Source organism: Hippopotamus amphibius, chromosome 4 (assembly GCF_030028045.1).
Source record: "Hippopotamus amphibius kiboko isolate mHipAmp2 chromosome 4, mHipAmp2.hap2, whole genome shotgun sequence".
NCBI classification, from domain to species: domain Eukaryota; kingdom Metazoa; phylum Chordata; class Mammalia; order Artiodactyla; family Hippopotamidae; genus Hippopotamus; species Hippopotamus amphibius.
Window position 1 is genome coordinate 37,778,591 of NC_080189.1, and position 22,146 is coordinate 37,800,736.

A 22,146-nucleotide genomic window follows, 5' to 3' on the forward strand; every position below is an offset into this window, starting at 1 on the left:
TCAAATAAACACTTATTATATTTTAAAAAATATACTTAAAAACTATTTCTAATTTTTAATTAATTGTTACTCAGAAACATATTTTTTTAAATGATGACTAGAAATTCTCTTGGCTCAATTACTCCGAGATTTTCTTGAATAAAAGTTTTGGTTGAATAAGTGTGCAAGTGGAATAATTTAGAAGGGAGAAGTACATAATTAAAGCTTGAATTGTATAGAAATTCTATGAAATAGTTTGGTTAAAATTTATGTAATTAGGTGGAGGTAATCTTAAAATTCTAAATATGCCTGTTTTTCCCTTTGTGCAGAGTGTATATAAATGTGACTTCCTGAACTTACAGCTTCAGCAACCACTCCAGCTTGCACAGGATGCTATAGATGCCTTTTTGAAGCAGCTGAAAAACCCTATTGATTCTCTTCCCGGGGAACTTTTCCATGTGGTTGTTTTCTCTCTCCTTCTTTCTTACTTTCCATCACCTTACCAGCGGTGGATTTGCTGCAAGAAAGCCCATGAACTTTTAGTGCTAAATGGTTTATTGCTTATCATCACACCCGATTCCTCCCATCAGAACCGTCACGCTATGATGATGAAAAGCTGGAAGATTGCTATAGAGTCTCTGGGCTTTAAACGTTTCAAGTATTCAAAATTTTCACATATGCATCTGATGGCATTTAGAAAAACCTCCCTAAAAACCACAAGTGACTTGGTTAGTAGGAACTACCCAGGGATGTTATATATTCCTCAAGATTTCAACAGTATAGAAGATGAGGAATATTCTAACCCTTCCTGCTACGTTCGATCAGATATAGAAGATGAACAACTAGCATATGGTTTCACAGAGCTCCCTGATGCTCCATACGACTCAGATTCTGGAGAAAGTCAAGCCAGCTCTATTCCTTTCTATGAGCTAGAAGATCCCATATTACTTTTAAGTTAATATAAAAGCAAAAGGCCCTTTCAGTCCAGAGTCCTAAACTTAATTGCTTACACTAATCAGAAATACTAACATGAACTCAGTACTTAAAACCTGGTTTGCATAGAAGAAATGCAAAGGTTTACAGAGTTTGCTATTTTTTTCTACTTCTGGATTTTAAAATTTATTCTTATATAGAAAGCTTAAAGTTTCATGCAGAGTGACTCCTGTCATAGCAGAAACCACTGTTACTTTAGCATTTAGCACTATTATATTATAGAAAGGTACCTTTTTCTCTTTAGTGCTGTTGTGAAAAATGAAGCATAATTTGCTATGTATTTTTCTTATTTTCATCTTTTCAGTGTTGACTTCAAACCATTGCAATGAGAAACTAAGATATGTAGAAAGCTGTAGATTGCACTTTGATGACTCACAAGTTAAATGTGGCAGAGATAGATTGGTTTAGTAGTTTTGTGATGCACTTATTCTTTTTTCTAACTGAATTGTTACCTGTTATAGAAGGCCATTTTGGCGTCGTTTTGTCTGATGATCAAACATTCCCCAAACTTTTTGGAATTGGTGATAATTCGTATTCTTTCTTTCTTGTTCATTTGGCAGCATCAGACATTGGGGAGATATTTCCCCCAAAGTGTGTATTCTAATTTGATTAGCACAGTACAGTAAACACCATTGCCAAAATAAGAGTTTTCATATCTTGTTGATTTGGGCCTTGGTGTTAAGTATATTTAACTGTGAGAATTCACTTTTACTTTTTTAAATTTAGGTTTCATTTACAAAATTTTCTATTTAAGCAAGGAACAATATAATACTCAATACTGACCTGAAACACCTTTGTGAAAGGGTTTGCACTTGTAAGAGAGCTTATGTTCTACCTAGACCAACCTTAATAGGGTCCTCACCTTTCCATTAAGGAGGTGCTGCACTACAAGTCTCGAATTATATAGAAAAATTTTAAATTAACCCTCTGCTGGTAATCTCATAAAATGGTTTTGACCTTCCGGTATTCTAATTTCTATCTAAATCCCAGCAGAAATTTTTCTTTGAATATATAAACCAACAGTTGGCTGTGGGAATTTTCCCTTTCCACATTGATAATGCCTTTCTGTGTTTCTGAATCAGAAGCAAATGATTAAGAAGAAGTATATGTCCAACAAGACAAGATTAGTTTAAATGGCTAAGAACATTTAGTCCATATTGTCTTGTCAGCCAGCAATTGTCATGTAAACTATCATTTTTAAGAGTGCCACTGTGTGGATTTTTTTTTCAAGTGGTTATTACATTAAAATTACCTCATACTGAGGTTTTTGCACTGAAATATCACAGTTTCAGATTTCATGGTTAATGTTGTGTGTGTGTTTTTAAAGGAAACTTGCATTTTCAGTAGTTGATCCTAAATTCATAAACTGCACTTCTTTACTCTGATAAAAGTGTTTTTGTGCTTATTGTGAATTGCTGTAGTTAACTTTGAATGTCAAACTCTATTTAGAAATACAAAATTTACCCTTTAAGATATAAATGGTTGAGTGTGTGTACCCAATATTTCAAATTTCACATTCTAAATTAATGAAAGTAACAACATTGTAATTAACCTAAAAGTCAGTTGAGTAAATGCAATAAATATTGGTTGCTCAAATATGCCAGAAGTAACTTGCAGTTTTTCGTTTACTTTCAATAGCATAAGATTACTTAATAATAAGAAATAATTAGGACTTTCTTTCCAATTAAGCACTACTGGTCAAGTGTTGTAGCTCCCCCAAAAGAAGAAGAGAAGAAAAGAAAAAAAAAACCACTGTGTTCAGGGTAACATAGAAATATGTGTTGGTAGTACCTCCTTTACCATATGGTCTGTTTTCTGTGATTTGGCTAAATGCTATTTTAAGGGCAAAGAAAACAACATACCAAACAAAAGTGCTTTGAAAGTAAATGAAAAGTGCTTTTGAGAGGCTGGTGTAAGTATTGATATATGACCTTGGAGTTAGCCTTTGTGTTACAGCTAAAATGTTGGTGCTATAAATTCTTCTGATTGTTTACAGATGTTGATTCTGCTTATGCTCCAAAGTGTGCATGATGTATTTTAAGTAGTACTTTAAAGAAAAATCTCTTTATAAAAACCTATGCTCTCACTTAGTATAAATTTGTTTGGATTTATAAATCTCATTTGTTACTGTAAATTCATCTTCTTCAAAATTAGGTTGGCGCAGGATTTAAACTAATATATATTCCACCAAAGCCAATTCAACATATAAATGTTAAAATATAAGCAGTCATGTGGCTTGGTGGCAGATTATATATGTAATGACAAGAGAAGTTAATAGAGCCTTCTAATACTGTATGGGTACTCTTGAGAATGATTTCATTTGGATATAAACAAGTTAAGGGGCCTCCTGTCACATTCACAACAGTATTCTCCAAAATAATTTGATGTTTCAAAAACAAATGATCATTTGCTTGGATTCTTCAGGATTATGACTAGATCAACTGGTTTATATGGTAGTTGCCAAGTGGTGGGAGGTGGCTTACCTGAAAATGTATGTTTGTGTTTGTTGTATTTTTTCACATTTTGTGAACAAAGCACATTTATTAAAAATTTTAAATTTTCTAATATTCATTGTCTATTATTTACGAACTAAAAGTTTTGTGGTCTTGACCTAATCTCACTAAGTGATTTCAGAATTGGAAGGTAATTTAAAACTTAAATGACTTGGAATTTTCTAGCTGGTTTCATCTAGTCCAGTCCCTTAATTTCATAAATTCATTCACTGAGATCCAGAGAGCTCAAGTGACTTCCCCGTTGTCATGTTATTTACCGACGAACAAGGACAACAGCCGACATAAATTCTAGTTCATTATTTGTCAACTATATCATACCCTACTTTCCTTGAAAGTTAATTACACCCAACATAATTTATCTAAGTATATCACTTATTTCAGGGCAGCAGATGGCTTTCTCATGATGTGAAAGTGTTCTTTATGCATTGAACAGATATTTGAATTCTACCATGTGCAGTATGCTGCAGAAACAGCAGTGCTTGGTGTGTTCACAGTTCCCTACTTTCATGGAACTTATGATCTAATGAAGATGACAAGCATTCGACGTGGAGTTAGCATCTGCATCTAGGAGTGATTGCCTACTGATCCTACATCTTCGCCCCTGCTTAACTTCCTTAATTTGTTTCCTAAAAATAGAATAGGAGGCAAAAAAGTTTTAAAACACAACAAAAACTGTTTAGCAAGTCACAAACACATTGTAGATAAGAGGGATGTATTGTTCATCCCTCTAGAAAAGTGCAAACTGAAAATAAATTCTGATTATAAAAGGCAGGAAAAAAATGGAATTGCGCTTTTGCTCCATTTTCCCACACTTTCTCAGCACAGTGCTGCAATGATATTCCTCTTCAAGAGTCCACCTACTAGCTAAGTAGAATGTAGACTTAAGATTTGGGTCCTTCTAGGTGTTAAAAATTGTTAGACAGCAAAGGTGAAAAATTCCTCTAAATTACTAGTCCAAAAAAACAATACAAACATTTATTACAAAAAATGTTTGTATTGTAATAATTTTATTCTTCCCAAAAGCCTGAATTGCAGTAAGTTCCATGATAGTTCACAATAAAAATTCATATTCATGATCCACTGAACACAAAGCTCCCCAAGATTATCAGTGGTCACCTATATTACATAATACCCAATAAACAAGCATGCTACAATAGCTAACAATTTAATTAAGGACCTCTAAGTGTTATAAAATAGGAGAGAAGTGTTAGGTTTTCTAAATCCTGTTTTGTCTTAGGAAATTTAAACCTTGACAATTGGAGTCTCTTATTTTAAACTGAGGTTTTCATGTATGTTATATCCCTAATTTGTTTCAGAATGAGCTCAGTAGTTTGTATTTTTCAAATAAGAATTTGTTACAGATGGCACTACTGAGTGGTAACTTTGAGTCTACATAAGCAGTTCAACTGTGAATTTTATTTTTAAACAGATACCTTTGCTCTGTTAATAGAAAGCTATTCCACTTTTTGCAATAATATAAAGCACTTGTTATTCATGTCACTGCTTGTCTTTAGTAATTGAATATATTGATAACTGTTTTGCATCGTAGATTTTAACAATTTCTAAGATTGGGCCCATCAGTAGTACCAAAGATTGTACCTATGTTTTTTTCAGTTAAAGGAAAATACAAAGAATTAGGTCATAGGTATTGACTGCAGAGTTGTTTCTTGAATTTGTCAATAATTAGAAGACTGTAAAACATAAATTTGTTAATATTGAATTGGAGTACCCATGTAAACCATAAAAGTTGTAGGAAGCATTACTCAAAACAAAGCCTCGTAGTATTTCCTGGCTCTGGGCCTATTTGCACTTCTTCATAGAAAATAGCCAGGAGAATATACATGCATTTTTTTATTGCATGTATGTCTTAGCTGTTGAAGGCAGACACAACCAAGTAAATCAGTAATCAACATTCTTTCCATATACCTTTGAGCTGGTGTGGGGCAAATCAGATATCCAGGAGAATATGGCTTGTCAGAGATAAATTCTACATGAGGCTATTATAGAAGCCACATGTAAGTCATTTACATTTATTCCCTAGACCTTCAGATCTTTTCTGCAGTTAACTAATGCCACCCATTGCCTTCTACCAAGGAAAAATAATACAAACATGGCCATGGCCAGTATTAATTTAGTTCTCCCTCAAATTCCTGTCCTGTAACACATCCCCTATTTGGATGAGAGTTTGCTGAGACAGGCTAAAATATGTAGGAAAGATAAAGTCATCTAGAAACAATTTAGTTTTTAAATCGCCACAGGCCTTTTCACTAGGAATCTGAGATAACATTCCCAAAGCTAGGCCTAGAAGTAAGGTAGATATGCACGATTGCTTGAAAGAAGAGAGGTAAGCAGGCTAAATCCATGGAGGCTGCCTACAAGTAGAAAGATGTTTAGGAAACAGACCTGAGACAGAGGGTCTAATGGCTTGACTGTATAAAGGAGCTTATATGGTTTTCAACCCCACTGAAATATTAGCACAGGTTAAAGTACCAGAGTGCAGGTTACTGAGGAAAAAATAGACACCTGGGAATTTGAAATTTAAGAAGATAACATTTTGATAGGAAAGGTTCTGGAGTGTGTGTAAACAGAAGTATTATCAAGGTAGGAGGGACACCAGTGGCCTGGAGAATGGTGTCAATTGGAATGAGCTACAGAATGGGACTTAGAATGTCACAAACCATCTCTTTAGTCCTGCTTGATTCATCAATTGAGGCTTCATTACTACATTATTACACTACACTACTGTAAGGAATAGATGTCTTTTGTGCTTTTCAGGGCTGACAGTGTAACTTAAGAAAGAAAAAAAAATACATTAGCACTAATATGAAGCAAGAAAAACTTTAAAATTGAAGAATAGCATATTCTGGCACTGGCATTTCGTGGTACACACTAATGAAGTCTATTCATGTGATTATGGCACACTGTTCACAACTAATCTAGATGCAATTTACTTAAATATTGGTATCTCTCATCATGGAAGTACCAAATATAAATGATGCTTTCCTGCCTCTCCCAGTTCAACCTCCTACACTCTCTCCTTCACCTTCTATGTTAAACTCCTAGAGGTGGGGGCAGGGGGCAACCAAGCCTATGCTCACCTTTGCACTAAGTCCCTCTGCCTAGAATTTCTTCTTCTTATATTGGATTTGTATAGCTAGTTCATTTTTGCTAATCAGAGCTTACATGTCACCTCCTTAGGAGGACCTCCCCAATCCACATAATCTCTGCATCACTCTGTGTAAGTTTATCTTTTTCCTTACTTGTCTATATATACGGGCAAGGCCCTCATCCATCCTATTCTGTATCTTCAGCCAAAAAAAGTACCTTGCACAAACAGGTGTTCAATAAATGTTTGCAAATGAATTCATTTTACTTTATAGAATTCAAGCGTGATGACACAGGTTCACTACCAATATTTAGTTTATGAATTTTTTTGGTGGGGGTCAGGGGGAAGGTCTAGTTCTGTTTTTTATTGTTTATTACTTAATGTATTCTCAGAAATAGGATATAGCTCAATTTATACTTCAGAAAAGTCTGAATTGCTTTGTATAAAATGTAGCTTAGATCAATACAAACTAATTTCTTCCCTCCCCCCTTACCCCTACCCATTTAGGTTTCTTGTATCTTAATCTCAGATCCTGCTTTCTCACCATGTCTCTGTGACATCCAATCGCCACCTCCCTCTCACTGCCAATAAAAGAATTTGTTTGTAAACCATCATTAGCTTCATTACGTATTTAAAAGGAAGATTTAGCTAATTAATCTCTTTAACTCCACAAGAGAAACAGTGCTCCAGCAGTTTCTTAATTCGTGTAAGGGATACATTATTCCAACCACTTTCCACTGACTTTATAGCCAGATAGATTTCCACCATTAAATACTATGACATCTTGGTAATACAAATTTCTTCAGGACTTAACTTCTTAATCCACACCTTTTGCAGGGTTGATGATAGGTTTAAAAACTATATAAAGCAAGTAACACAATCTTATCACATAGTAGGGATATAACACATAGTGAGTATTATTTGTTTTAGCAAATAGCCTTTAATAGCTCAGTTATTTTCTTAGTCTTGCCTGTTCTGTGCCATCCACACACATTAACCATTTCATAGCCACCATCACCACCCAATTCAAGATCTCCAGTATCCACTCCTTTGAACCAACTGAGCAAGTTAGTGTTAATTTTATCTTGGATTTTCTCCCCTATGAATTCACAGCAAATGACATAAAAGATACTCAGTTCATTACAACCTACCCTGCAAGGTTTCAATGGAAACCACAAAACAAATCTCAACACAAGATTGTCTTGTCTTTCTAAAGTATGAATTCATAAAGATGTGTAACCACTTCAGTATGTTTGATTCAACTATCTAATCATTAAGCATGAAGGAGTTTCCGTAAACATAAATGATGGCAGTTAACATGAACGAGGAGAATTACTGGTTCAAGTTATTTAAGAGTAGGAAGGGATTAGGGACATTACAGCATTAAATGGGAAGAAAACCTTTGAAAGATAGTTCAGTTGCTAAAGTACAAACTTCTCTAGCTCTACAAAAGCACACTACTCTTGCTTCTATCACATCCCAAGCTATGAATATAACCTCATCTATAGAGAGTCTGAATCCACCAACTAAAGCTCTATAATTACAAAGGCCTTGCACACAAGAACAAATTGGAGAGTTGGCACCTCCTTTCTGACATGACAACAGCCTAGAAAATTACAACAGGAGCAATAGAAAAGGCACATTTTTGAAAAATACCATTCAGTTCTAAATAAAATCCTTTCAATAGTCATGATAATAGCAAGCATCATTTACTAAGAAACTACTGCATATCAGGTATTATGCTAAGTAAGCACTCCACAAACATTGCCTCATTTTCATCCTCTCAACAAGCCTACAAAGTAAGTACGATTATTATTATTATCATACTAGTGAGGAAATAATGTTTGAAATGTTAAGCAATTGTCTGAAGTTACATAGTTAGAAAAGTGGCTCAGCCAGAATGTAACTTGGGTCTATCTAACTTCAAGCCTTATGTTCATTCACCACATTACCTGAGGTGCCTAATCAATGTGGTTGTCTGACTGACCATATATTTTTGAAACTAGTTTCATAAGGAGTGGGCACTGTATGTAGTGCTGTGAGGATGCAAAGTTGAACAAAATACTCATATAAGTGTTTGCATTACATTGTGCAAGGCATTCTTATACATTCTGAGTTCTGACACCAAGATAAATCAGACAGATTATGCCTTTAAGAAGCTTCCAGCCTAGTAGGAAAGACAAAATACATATATGAAAATTATAATACAAGGTAGAAAATGGGATGCCACAAAAGAAAGGTGAGCCTAATAATTTTCTCCTTTTAAAAAGGAGAAACCTTTAAACCAGGCAGTTTTACAGGTGAGTTTTATCAAACTTTTATGAATGATACTCTTCTAAAATGTGTTCCAAAGCATTCAAAAAGAACTCAAAAGTTCAAAAAGAAAGAGGAAACTTTTAGGTATAGTTAATTCAAACTTGGAGAGCACACAGATACAATTACAAGCTGTATTAATTTTCTATTGTTGCTGGAACAAATTGCCATAAACTTGGTTTTAAAAAATACAAATTTATTATCTTACAGTTCTGTAGGTCAGAAGTCCAACATGGGTCTCACTGAACTAAAATGGAGACCACCTGCAATCCTTGGCTGATAGCTCTCTTCTTCCATCTTTAGAACCAGCCACAACAGACCAAGTCCATCTCACATCACAACTCTGAACCCTTTTATCTTTGCATCTCTCTCCCACTCTCTCTAATTGCAGCTAGTAAAGGTTTTCCCCTTTTGACTGGTGATTTGACTGGGCCAATGAGAATAATTCAGGAAAAATCACTTTATCAAAAGATCTTTAACCTAAATCACATGTACAAAGTCCCTTTTACCAAGTAAAGCCATCTATTCACAGGTTCCATGAATTAGGACATCATTGGAGCTATTATTCTGCCTACCACACAGGCAACTTTGCTTATAACTATTAACGCCAAACTAATAAATAAAATACTGTAAAAAATCAAGTGAAAGTAATATATTGACACAATTCATTATCACCATCAAGGGTTCTTTTTCTTCCAAGAATTAATCCAGGTAAATAATAATGTTAGTCACTATATGCACCAATTTAAAGAGAAAAACCATATACTCATCTGGATGCTGAGAAAAGCATTAAATCCAACACCCATTCATGAATAAGCTCTTAGATTAACAGAAGAAAGCCTCCTTAACATGACAAAAAGAATCTACCAGAAACCTATAGAAAAACCTCATAATTAGTGAACAAATACTAGAAGCTTTTCATTAAGGGCAGAAAGAAGAGCAAATGATGCTCAGTTGCACCAGGTCTATTCAATGTACAACAGACTTAATTTAGTAAAATGAGAAATTAATGAGGTATAATAGTAGAAAGGAAGAGAAAAGCTCATTATAGGTGATACCATTGACATAAAAATCTGTGAGAAATCAAAGGAAGAAAATATTTTCATCTGGGGCAATCAGGGAAAACTTCTTAGAGGAAGTCGCATTTGAAATGAGCTTTGAAGGAAAAGCTAAGGTTAGGACAAGTAAAACTGAGAAAAAAAGTATTCTAGGTAGAGGAACGAGATGAGAACACAGAGGAGGGAAAATGAGGGCTCTCAATGAGGGAATATTTCCATTTGATAGAGTTAATGATACCGAAGAGAAATTATTTGGAATTAAGAGATAATAGTTAAGGCAATAATTTTGGAGGGCCTTGGTTATTCAGCTAAAGTATTTGAACTCTATAAACAGTGAAAAACAAATGAAAAATATTGAACTTAAGAATCTTGTAAGAGCAGGGACTTCCCTGGCAGTCTAGTGGTTGAGACTTTGCCTTCCAATGCAGAGGGTGTGGGTTTGATCCCTGGTCAGGGAGCTAGGGTCCCACATGCCTCACAAGCAAAAAAAAAAAAAAAAAAAAAAAGCATAAAACAGAAGCAATAATTAAACAAATTCAATAAAGACTTTGAAAAAAAAAGAATCTTGTGAGAGTAGAATGATATTTTAAGGTTAATGGGATTCCAAGATGCATTGAAGAGGCAGAAGCTAGAAGTGGAGGGCTTCTCAAAATAAATAGCAAGCGGCCAAGTCAAGGAGTGAGGTGGAGAGGAAAATAAACTAGCGGAACACAGATATTTTGGAGAGTAAATGGGGAACAAGTAAATGGCAGATATCAAGTAAGTTCTCAGAAATTAAATTTTAAAATATAAAGTGATAGGACACTTTTTAAACTATCTCAAAAATTAGAAAATCTTCATTAAGTGGTCAATATTATGAAAACATATTAGTTACTAAAATAAACTCAAAGAGGGGAGTAGAAACTTGAAAGTCTAATGAGCATAGAATATGTTTTAAATAAGGAGTTACAAACAAAAAAAACCCCTCTAGTTCTGAATGCCTGAGGATCGAGTTTCTTCAAAAATGTGTTCCGGTCAAAAATGTGTTAAAGTAAGGAAAGCAAAAAAAAAAACCCTGTCAGACTGAAAGACTAAAACAGAAAGCCTCAGGGATCACAGCAGGAAAGCTACTGTGGAAAAGCAAAAATTCCTAACACTTGAAGAAAGTCAAAACCATGAAAGATGACAAATCCAACAAATGGAATAACAGATGATAAAATACAGTAAAATGAGCATTCAGGACTTAAAACATGTATGTTCAATATCCTCAAAGGAGGAAAATGCCATAAAATGAGAAATACATCATAAAAGGATAACAGATATTTCAAGGAAAAAAAGAAATAAAAGAAGCCTAGAAAAAAAATTTAATAGCTTGAGTAGTAAATTACTAGCTGTAAGATCAAACTGAGGAATTCTTCCATAAAACAGCACAAAGAAAAAAAAAAGTAAAAAATATGAAGGAAACACGAAGTCTGGATATAGTTTTAACGTATATTAGAAACAGGAGTTCCAGATAAGAGAATAGAGAAAATGGAAGAAAGGAAATACCGGAAAAAATAATGGCCGATATTTTTCCAGAATTTAAGAATGATCAGAATCCTTCAATTAAAAGAAAGAGGATTGCTAAATAAAAGTATAGGGTTTTCCTAAATTTAAACATAATGAAATTCCAGAAGGTTCAGGATAAAGATAATTTTCTAAAAGGTAAGAGAAAAGACTGATTACCTTCAAGTGAATGGGAATCAAAATGTTATCCAACTTTTCATTGGCATTTTTAGATTTCAAGAAGACAGTAATGCATTATTTTCAAAATGTTAATGGAAAATTAGCAAAAAACTTAAAAAGACAAAACATTCTGCTGCTAAAAATGTAGTTCACTGGCAGTGATAGCACAAAATGTTTCCTTTCTGGCAATAAAATCAGCAGTATTGATTAACAGCCTTAAAAATATTCATATTCTTTAACCTATCTAGGAATCTATCTCAAAATAATAATCAGAAATGTAATAATATCACAAATGCAATGAGTTGAAGTGTTCATCACTGTAATATTTTCAATAGCAAGAATCAAAAACATCCTAAGTTTTTAAAATTAAGGAAAAGTTTAACTCAATCATGGTTCAGCCACATGATCAAAGATTTGCCATCATTAATACAGTGGAAAAGCTAATGAAATAAGGTGCATCCATTACAATAAGAAACCAAAAGTGGTTCAAACACTAATGACATTTATTATCTCACTTAACAAGAATTTGGGAGATGGGGAAAAAGCAGTTAGTTAAGCTCTGGAAAAGACGGCTTGTTATCATCCATTATTTATTCTCCTTTCACAAAAGGAGAACTCTGGTTTTTAGGTGGGCATTTGGCCACTCAAAAACATGGCACATTTCCCAGACTCTATAAATGCTAAATACTGGGCAATGTGACATAAGCTGAAGTGTCTTATACAGCTTCCAAGAAGTGTCATTAAAGTAGGGGTGAGGGAAATCCCTTTGCCTCTTGTACTTCCCCCTTTTTGTTGACTAGAATTCAGAAGCAACAGCTGGAAATTAAGCAGCCATCTTGGACTATAAGGAGGAAGACATGCCCTGAGCGGAAGTGCAACAAGACAGAAGGAATCAGGATCTTGAACACCAAGGAGAACCTTGGTGCTACTTCTGCTCTGGAACACCTACTTCTAGAAATAAAATGCCATGAGCCACAGTTAGTGAGCTTTCTGACACATGTATCTGAACATAATCCTAAAATCTGGGCTTTATGCTTTGAGTTTCTGATTCAGTAGATCTAGGGGTAGGACCTGATAATCTGCATTTCTAACACTTGGAGAACCACTATGATAATGAAGTAATAACTCAGTGGTTCTCAACCCTTTTCACATTAAAATCACTGGGGATGGGGAAGGGAGAGTGTTTTTTAAAAAGCACACAATCTACCTAGGACTCACTCAAGAGGAAACTCTAGTTTAATTAACTTATTTAATTAACCTATTTAATTAACCAGGCTGGGCCTGGGCTTGGGTGTGTAGATTAAAGATCTTCCAGATGTTTAATAAGAAGTGTACCAAGACTTAGTAATCCTTTCCCTACTTACTGTGAACAGCAGAAAAGAGACTGAAATACCTGTGTTTCATATAGAGGGAAATAATAGAAAGTTGCACTTGATAGCCGAGGACTTGAAGCCCAAAGACTGAGGTTTAAGTCCCTGCTCTGGAACAGTGTAGTTTCTCTGGACCTTAGTTACTTTATCCACAAAATGGTGAAGAAAATATTTGCAACACCGTGTTTTCATAAAGATTAGATTACATGATAGAGGTGAAATAAGTCTGTAATCTCAAAGTATTACATAGGAATAGCAAGGAATCAGGCCAAGAAGATCATTTATGGAGAACCTGAGTTGGTTTAGCTCTAGAACAGGATTGAAGAATTGAAAGAAGTAGGAGGAAAACAAGAGAGAACTTAGAAATAATGTTGGAGTCATCTGTGACCCCTGCCACAGAGGATCATCCATTTCTCCTGCCACGGGTGCTGTTCCCTTCTCCTTTCCTTGATTTTTGTTGTTGTTTTTAAATCGTGATTCTATTTTCAACAGGTGTCTGTAGCCTGAAGTAACTTCTGGTGAATATCCTGGCCTGGAGCACACAGACCTTGCCTGCAGAGAAGCAAGTGTTCAAGAATGGATGGTCCAGCTATTAGGATCATTACACTGCCATCAATAACTGCAGCTTGAAATCTGTCACTGAAATGTTTCCCAGGTGGCTGTTTTATATCCAGGTATTCAGCTATCGATGTGCCAGATGTCCAAGAACTGACCCTGATACTTCTAATTTCAAGATGAATGGCACCAGACAAGGGGGCTGGGGGGTGAGGGGTGGGGTAGATCATACCCCAGAGGGCCTCAAGTGCCAGACTAAGGAGTTTGGACTTTATTCTCTAATTTGTGTGTCACTGGTTTTAATCCAAGACTTGATACAGAGTTGTACCCTGAGTATATCAGTCAGGAGGCCTGTGTAGTAGGTTAGGCTGGGGTGACACTGACATCAAGATGACCAGCATAGAAGTCAGTGAAGTAATTCAGGGTCAGGATCTCAGCTAGAGCAGTGGCAATGGAAGCTGATAGGAAATGATAAATGCAAAAAATATGGTGAATGATAATAAACAACCCTTGGCCTTCACAATTGTCAGGTCCTTTTAGTAAATGCTGGCAGTCTTCAACAACTAAAGATTGATGAGAGCTACCCATCTCCCTTGGTACTAGGTCGTGTCCTATAGTGAAAACAAGTCTCAGACGTAATAGTACTACACAAATATTTATCAACAAGCAGGCATACAAAAAAAAAAGTACACAAAAAATATTTTGTGGCAAAGTACGAAACGGAGGTCTAGACTCTAGGGAGCCACTCTGATGGGTGTCAGTCTGCTAGACTCAGCAGACATACCACATTTATGCAAGGACAGTAGTGCCTGTACAATATTCTAACCAGCCACATATCTTGACCACCAGTTATTTCCACAATGAAAAATTTTAATCTTTTATGCTAATTAACATACCTCTAGTACAGATTTACATAGTGATATTGGAAGCACTTGTGCATCCAACTTTGTAGTGAAGATTCCTAATTAGTCTTTCAAATGCTAATTACCTACCCTGGAGTGTGCAGATTAAAGTTAACTCTCAAACACATGCACATCTCACTGAAGTATTCTAAAGTATACTGACAAGATAACAAGCCTCAAAAATGGTTTCAAGGTCGCAAGGCAGAGGATCAGTTTTAAGGAAGATGAAAAGCTCTGTTTTAATGAGGGATCTTAGTCCTAAGGAACAGAAAACAGCTGTTGCTTATTTAAACAGGAAAGAAATTTATTAGAAGATATTGGGTAGTTCAGAGAATTGCTGGAGCTAGAGGCTTGAATTTGCATGGCCAGAGACTACAATCAATAATTAAAGACCACAGAACTGATGAGAGAAAGGTCTGGAGTTGCCGTCACCACACACAGGCATCTTGAATCAATGACACTGCTAATACCGGATGTCACCACTAGAACCTCTCTCACTACTGCCCCAGGAGCTTACCTTGATGCATTCCTGCAGTTATCCAGGGAGTATAGATTTCTGTCTGCTTTTTTGAGTCAATAGCTTCCAGCTGGTGCACATGATTGGCTGAATAAGTACTTGGCATTTCAATTTCAGCTACTAGACTCCTAAGGGGGGAGGTGTGAGTGAAAAATTTTGCCTGCCTTATCAGTAAACAAAGAATGCTGCAGCCATCAAGCCATCACATTACAGGTCCTCACCCCCCATCCTCCCCACAGTGAGCCCTGAGGAGACAGGATGGGAAAACACAAGATACTGGCCCCAGATAGTTGAGGTACATATCAAAGAAATCATTTCTGTAAGCCCAGACTATTGAATCTTCCCATATATAGAAAAGCGCTAAATTCATTAACTTGAGATGTCTGGTTTTCTTTAACAGTAATCTTTTGAAATTCGGACTACCTGGTCTTTGTTGCAAAAACTCCTACATATCCTGGCTCCTCCCCTACCTCTTCAGAGCAGTCTCTCAGAGCAATCTGCGAGGCTGTGTCCTGGACTTAAGTCCTCAGTTTTGTCTGCCAGATAAAATATAATTCTCAACTTTTAGGTTGTGCATTTTTTTTTCAGTCAACAGGGGAGAATTCCCCAAACACAGAAGCAGGGTTCAGGTGGAGGAAAATCATTAAAGGCAAGTTGAATTAGAAGTGATGACAATATATATTCAAGTAGAAACATCTAGCAGATAATTGGAAATGTGACACTGTATTCCCCAGAGAGAGTTACAGATTTGGGAGCTGGGTACTGATTGAATTCAGAGTTAGACACGAGTCTGGAGAGAATCAAACACAAGCTTTTCATTTACGTGTGAGGAATCTGAGTCTGAGAGTGCTTCATCACTATAGATGTGCTGTCCACCCCAACCCCCCACCATCTACGAAATGAAAATGAAGACATTCATATTCTATTAGGAGAAATAGGACAAGAATATTGATAACACTAACAGAAAATAAGTGGGAGGACAGGACCTATTGTGTCCTATTATTTCCTTTAACAAGTATTTAAGTACCAACTATATATCAAGCACCATGTTAGGCCAAAATAATGGTGAGCAAAACTGAACATGTCTGTGCATTTGAGGAAATGGAAGAGGCTAGGGTGCAGAGTTTGGGGAGTGTGGTGGTGAAACCATGCAACTCAGATTGAGACTTGAACCCATGGTCTTTTAATTGAGATCACAGACCTGGTCTCAGGACTTAATGAAGCTCAGGTTCCTCACCTCTCCTTGCAGAAACAATTCAGTGAGAGCCAAAGTGAAAAGTAGATTTATTTAGAAAGAATCACCCTCCACAGAGTGTGGGCCATCTCAGAAGGCTGGATGTGCCAACATATGGGGTGGTTAGTTTTTACAGGCTGGGTAATTTCATAGGCTAATGAGTGGGAGGATTATTCCAACTATTTTGGGGAAGGAGCGGAGATTTCTAGGAATTGGGCCACTGCCCACCTTTTGAACTTCCATGGTTGGCCTCAGAACTATCATGGTGCCTGTGGGTATGTCATTTAGCATGCTAATGTATTACAATGAGTATATAATGAGGCTCAACGTCCAGTGGAAGTCAAGTCTTCTGCCATCTTGGACCTAGTTCATTCTAACCAGTTTTTGTGATGTCCTATGGCTATGTCTTTCTTTTAAAGGTTGTGCCCTGCACTCTTCCCTCCTGTTTCAGTGGGAGGTCAAGCTGTTGTACAGTCTGCTGTTGCAGACTATACAACAATTTGTACCTATTTAAGGATTTTGAGCTTTATCACAAGGGGATAAGCCATGTAAAGATTTTAATGTAATTTTTACACACATCTTCTCATTTAATCCCTACATCAACCCTGTAAGGTAGGTACTGTCAGCATTCTACTTACATACGAGGGAACTGGGGTTCATAGAGACTGACCTCACTAAGCACTATAGACAGTAGAAAATGATGGTAGGGACAGAAGGCTGGCAGGCAGGAAGTGCTTCTTGGAGAGGGAGGGGGAATTCGTACTTCTTGAGGGCCTACCTTAGGACGCCAGAAAAAAAATAGTTTCACTGAATATTCACAACATGGAAAGGAGGTTTTGGTACCATTTCTTAGATGGAGAAACCGAGCTCGCACATAGGAAGGGGAAGAACCAGAATTCAAACCCCTAAACCATCAGCTTCACAGCTGCTGTGAAACGCTGCCTCCAACTAATACCCCCTACGTTTATTCAGTGTGTTCAGATACAAAGCAGAATCAGCCCTAGGCTATGAAGGACCCTCAGGATACGAGGCCGGTGAACGTGTAAGGAACACAGGCAGGGGGGAATGGAATGAGCCAGGACTGGGGGAGCCTAGCGTTGTCAGCGGAGTAAAGACCCTGGCGGTGTATTAAAGGGAGTCTTAATTAGAAAAGGAGGCGAGAAGATCTTTGAAGGCGAGCCTAAGGAGCCTGCGCTTTTAGCTGGTCAGTGGACACAAAGCCATATATTATGCGATAGATATCAAAGAGCAGCAACGCCTCCTGCACGATTTACTGTCCTTGTGCGCCCGGCCCGCCCGTCTTGCCCCAGTTTCGGTCCAACGCGAGTAGGCGGCCTAGATGCTTCACGGTCACGGTCGACCTGAGTCCTCCTGGTCTTCCAGCTCCCAGTTCGCCGCCCATTCTAAGTCCAGGAAGGCCACAGCTTGTGCCCCAGATGGAGCCGTCTGCGGTCCCCAGCGCCAAGCGTAAATGGGTGCGCAGCGGCGCGGCGGGTTTGGGCGGGGAGAGGGGCCGGGCCTGGGCCGGGTCTCCGGGAGGAAGCGCGCCGCGTGGCTTGACCCCGGCGGCGTTCCGTACCGTCGCGGACCCGGCGGCGGGAATATGGCGGCCGCGGCCGGGCCAGTAACGGAGGAAGTTTCCGACGAGACTGGCCTGTGCTAGACCGTGCGGCTTCGAGCCCTCGACTCCTCTGGCGTGCCGCCTCCCCGCTCCGAGTCGCAGGCTCAGCCCCAAGGGCCCTCCCTTTACCGTGCCGGCCCTAGCGCCGACTCCGAGGATTGAGAGACCGTTGGTGGCAGCGGCCGAGTCAGGTAGGTGGGCCAGGGGGGTCACCGGCGCGGCGGGGAGACCTGGGCACAGACACCGCCCGGGGCTCAGCGTGGTGCGGGTCCCAAGCTCCGCCCAGGCGGCCTCCCGGGGCTTGAGTAGGGATACCTGTTCGGAGAGAAGTTGATGGTGTGGGGTGGAGGATGGAAGGCGGGGCGCCTCTCCGTATCCCCTAGCAGTTCCCCACTCAGCTTGGTGCCCAGTTATGGTTGACCACAGCGAGGCTTCTTCTGGGGCCTCCCAATCTTGTTAGGAGGAAGCAGAATGGAATAAGAATTGCTATTGCTGCCCTATTGCTGAGGGACTTAATATTCGAGGTGCCAATCTTCTTGTGTGAGATGGGTCCAAAGAGTTATCATGAACTCATGGAACCGAAGCACTGGAATTCCCCGACCCTGGGTGCTCAGGAGGTTCTTTCAGCTTTTGACGCTTTCCTTAGATGGGACGGAAATAGATTCTGAGTCAAAGACGATGCACATAATATAGTGTGTCTTGGACTCAGTGAACCATTGCCTAGAAGTAGGACATGAAAGAGAACTTGTTGGTTTGGAGGAATTTGAATGAATTAAGTGACGGCTGGAATAAGGCCGAGAAACAAACCAAACTGATGGAATCTCCCTTAGCTCTGTTACTTCTTAGCTGTGGGATATTAGACAATTTGTTTATTCTCTTTGTATACTAATATATGTTGTATAACTGATTGGCATTGTTATTAAGTATAGTTATTTCTGTATCCGTCTTTATTTCTTCAGCAAGTGTTTGTTGAATGCCTACTTGGTGTCAAACTTTCTGCCACACACTGGGTGTACAGTATTGAAGAGAAACTTTGAGAGACCTTGTGATCTAGTGGGGAATGCAAATATTAAACAGCTGATGAATATTTTGCTGTTATAGAGGAAATACATGGATCATGTAAATGAGTCAAGGTGATTGCTCTAAGGAAATGATTAAAGCTGAGACCTGAAGAGTAGGAGTGAGCCAGGTGTGAGGACTGGGGTGGGGCCAGGAGGAGAGAAAGGAGTGCACCTGGAGAGGGAATAGCATTAATGTAGTTCAGAATTGAAAGATCCGTATGGCTAGAATACAAAGTTCAAGAGGAAGAATGGTAAGAGATGAGGCAGGAGAGTTATTCACGTCCCATGAGGAGAGCCGTATAAGGCATTTTATTTTATTTTTAAGTAAATTTATTTTTTATTTATTGGCTGTGTTGGGTCTTCGTTGCTGCCCCCGGGCTTTCTCTAGTTTGGGAGAGCAGGGGCTACTCTTCGTTGGGGTGCGCCAGCTTCTCATCGCAGTGGTTTCTCTTGTGCAGACATGGGCTCTAGGCGTGTGGTCTTCAGTAGTTGTGGAGCATGGGCTCATTAGTTGTGGCTCGAGGGCTCTAGAGTGCAGGCTCAGTAGTTGTGGCACACGGGCCTAGTTGCTCCATGGCATGTGGGATATTCCCGGACCAGGGATCGGACCCATGTCCCCTGCATTGGCAGATGGATTCTTAACCACTATGCTACCAGGGAAGCCTTTATAAGGCATTTTTAAAAATTTAGACTTTATTGCTTAGAGTGATGGGAAGCCGCTGGAGGTTTTTATGTAACAGAATGATGTGACAAATTTTGGCTTTAAAAAGGATACTTCTTGGAGAAGGGCAAGAGTGGATACAGGGAAACATTCAGCCATAAGATCATGGTGGCCAAAATTGGGATTGTGACCTTGAGGATAAAAAGAAGTAGAAATATTTAAGAGGTGTGTAGGAAGCAGAGTGGACAAGATTTGGTGATGATTGTATATAGGATTATATAAAACAGACTGGCAGTTATTAGTTAACTTTTCCTGTATTCAGATTGACTCTTGTGTTCTTTTTTATCTGCCTCTCAAGTAATTTCCCACTAAATCATTAGTGATGGCAGACCCACTGAAAAGGATTGCAATGCTTTGTTGTTTTACTCTCTGATTCAGGCTATTTGTCTTTTGAAGAAGGTCAGAATGGGGAAAGACTTTTGTAAATTAGCCATTTAAAACCGATATTCTGCCATGTTGGTTTTGGCCTATAACAGGGTAGCTGCATATATTCCATGCTATGAATGTGCTATACTTTATTATTTACATATTTTCCTTTCCTTTTTTCTAAGCTTTTACCTCAGTGCAGAACAGAGCTACTGCTTTTATTTCTGTCAGGTAGGTTAATATATATGTGTTTAAGTGTATAGTGAGAGAAGAACCTCGGCTTGGGATTGAACCTCCAAAAGATAGATTCAGAAAGAACCTGCAAGGAGACAGAGAAGGAGAGATCAATGAATTAGGAAGAAAATCTGGAGAGTGGTCTTTGGAGGCTAAAGGAAGAGCAGGTTTCAGAAGGTGAGAGGAGTCAAAAATATCAAAGGTTGTTTGAAGAATGTGCAAGATATTGAGTGAAAAGTACCCATGGGATTTAGGAATTTGCAGGTTATTTTAGAACTTGGCAGAGTAGTTTGTTGTTGTGTGGTGGAAACCACGGTTTAGTTGGTGTGAGAAATGAAGCAATCAAATACTGGGTGTCAAGAGGACAGAAGATTGAACTTGGAATTGGAGATGAGGATTAGTGAGGACCATTTTAGTTTTGTTTGTTTCTTTTTCTGTTTTTTTTTTTTTCTGGTATCATTTTTTAAAAAGAGCTTTGCAGATGTTTAAGTGCTAATGGATAAGAGAAGAGAGGGAGTTTAAAGAGAGAGGAGAGAGTGTGAAGTTCTGGAAGAGGCAGAGGGGAAAAGATACGTGTATAGCTAAAAGATGTAGCCTTAGATAGGGAAGGGACAGCCTTCTTTTCTTGAATCTGGAAATGTAGATAAAAGTTTGTGGTGTTGGAAACTCAGGTAAGCTCCCTTCTGATGACTTCATTGGAGGCAGAATCATCTGATGAGAATTTGCCGGGAAGTAGATGTCAGAGATTTGAGAATAGGGAAGAGAGGTGTGCATAGTCACAGAGGATGAGAGTGTTGGCTAGAGAAGCACAGAAGTATATCTCATGAGTTGAGTGGCAGTCATTTAGTCTGGGGTGTGATTTTTTTCTTCAGCAGTGTTCAGCCATCTGAGCCCAGGCTGTACCATCAACCCTTTGAGGACATATATTCCAACATATTTGTTGAATGATGATATAACATGTAGAAGTAATGTTTTTTAAAAATGCAGTGTACTCTAGATACTATCAGTTTCTCATACTTAAATAAAAAGATAAAACCTAAATATACCAAAGAAAGATGTTTTCTTTAGTGGTGTGTGGTATCTTAAGAAATGATTGAGTGAAAATGTAATTGAGGAAGAATTGGAATTCTTAGTTAATTAAATAAACTTAGCTGTAAAAAATATACTTGTTGAACATGTAAATTAGTAATAATACTTGGAACCTCCCAGAGATCCTAAAGTTATCACCTGGTGACATTCTTCTCCAGCCAAATGGATAGTTAAGGGTTTCCAAGTTCTCTCATATTTCTCTTGGGTCTTTTAGTGTCCTAATATTAGAAAGTATAAGTAAGCTGATCACAAACTAGTTACTTTTTGAGTTTTGAGTTTTTATGGATTGAGTTCTCTTTGGATATTCAGTGTGACCATGAGCCATTACATGGATCATTTCTTGTGAAATAGCATACTAGAAAATTTGAAGAATTATGTATTAGATAGTTAAATCATTTTTTGACTACATCATGTTTCAAGTGCAACTTGAAGGGGCACTTACGATTGAAATAATTATCTGGGTCCTTTAACAAATAATTGTTGTGATAACTTTTTAAAAGTAAAATTAATAGTTTTTAAAATTTACCTTACCATAAGTATTGGTCAGCATTCCAGCTTTACAGCTTTGACTAGAAAGGTTCAGAATTGGTTTGCTACAGAGATTGGAGGTTTGATAAAGTAATTTAGTAGAGGAAAAAGTACAAGGAGAATTAAGGGTCAACTTTAGTGACGGAGTAACTTTAATACAGTTAAACTTCTAATAAGCTTATTAGTTAAGCACTGTTAAGACTAAGATTTTATAGCATTTTAGAGGTGACTGGTAAAAAGATGTAGATAATTTTAGGCAGATAGTAGTGATTGCTATTATTA

General features: G+C 37.9%; 2 protein-coding genes across 5 annotated transcripts in view; both read left to right on the forward strand.

Moving 5' to 3' along the window:
* BMT2 (base methyltransferase of 25S rRNA 2 homolog) overlaps window positions 1–3,539 on the forward strand; it is an 83,016-nt gene extending 79,477 nt beyond the window's left edge. For both annotated transcript variants that reach the window (XM_057733980.1, XM_057733981.1), the window contains one exon: window positions 309–3,539. In XM_057733980.1, coding sequence (XP_057589963.1) covers window positions 309–938 — 630 coding nt within the window. In that variant the 3' untranslated portion in view covers window positions 939–3,539. The remainder of the gene's footprint in view (window positions 1–308) is intronic.
* Window positions 3,540–17,588: 14,049 nt separating this feature from the next.
* Window positions 17,589–22,146, forward strand: part of TMEM168 (transmembrane protein 168) — a 49,859-nt gene continuing 45,301 nt past the window's right edge. The window contains exons 1-2 of one of the 3 annotated variants that reach the window (XM_057731574.1): window positions 17,762–18,056; window positions 20,199–20,244. The gene's annotated coding sequence lies outside the window, so the exon portion shown is untranslated. Of the gene's footprint in view, window positions 17,720–17,761; window positions 18,057–20,198; window positions 20,245–22,146 lie in introns of those variants that run through there. The other 2 variants (XM_057731575.1, XM_057731573.1) reach the window with 2 other exon arrangements.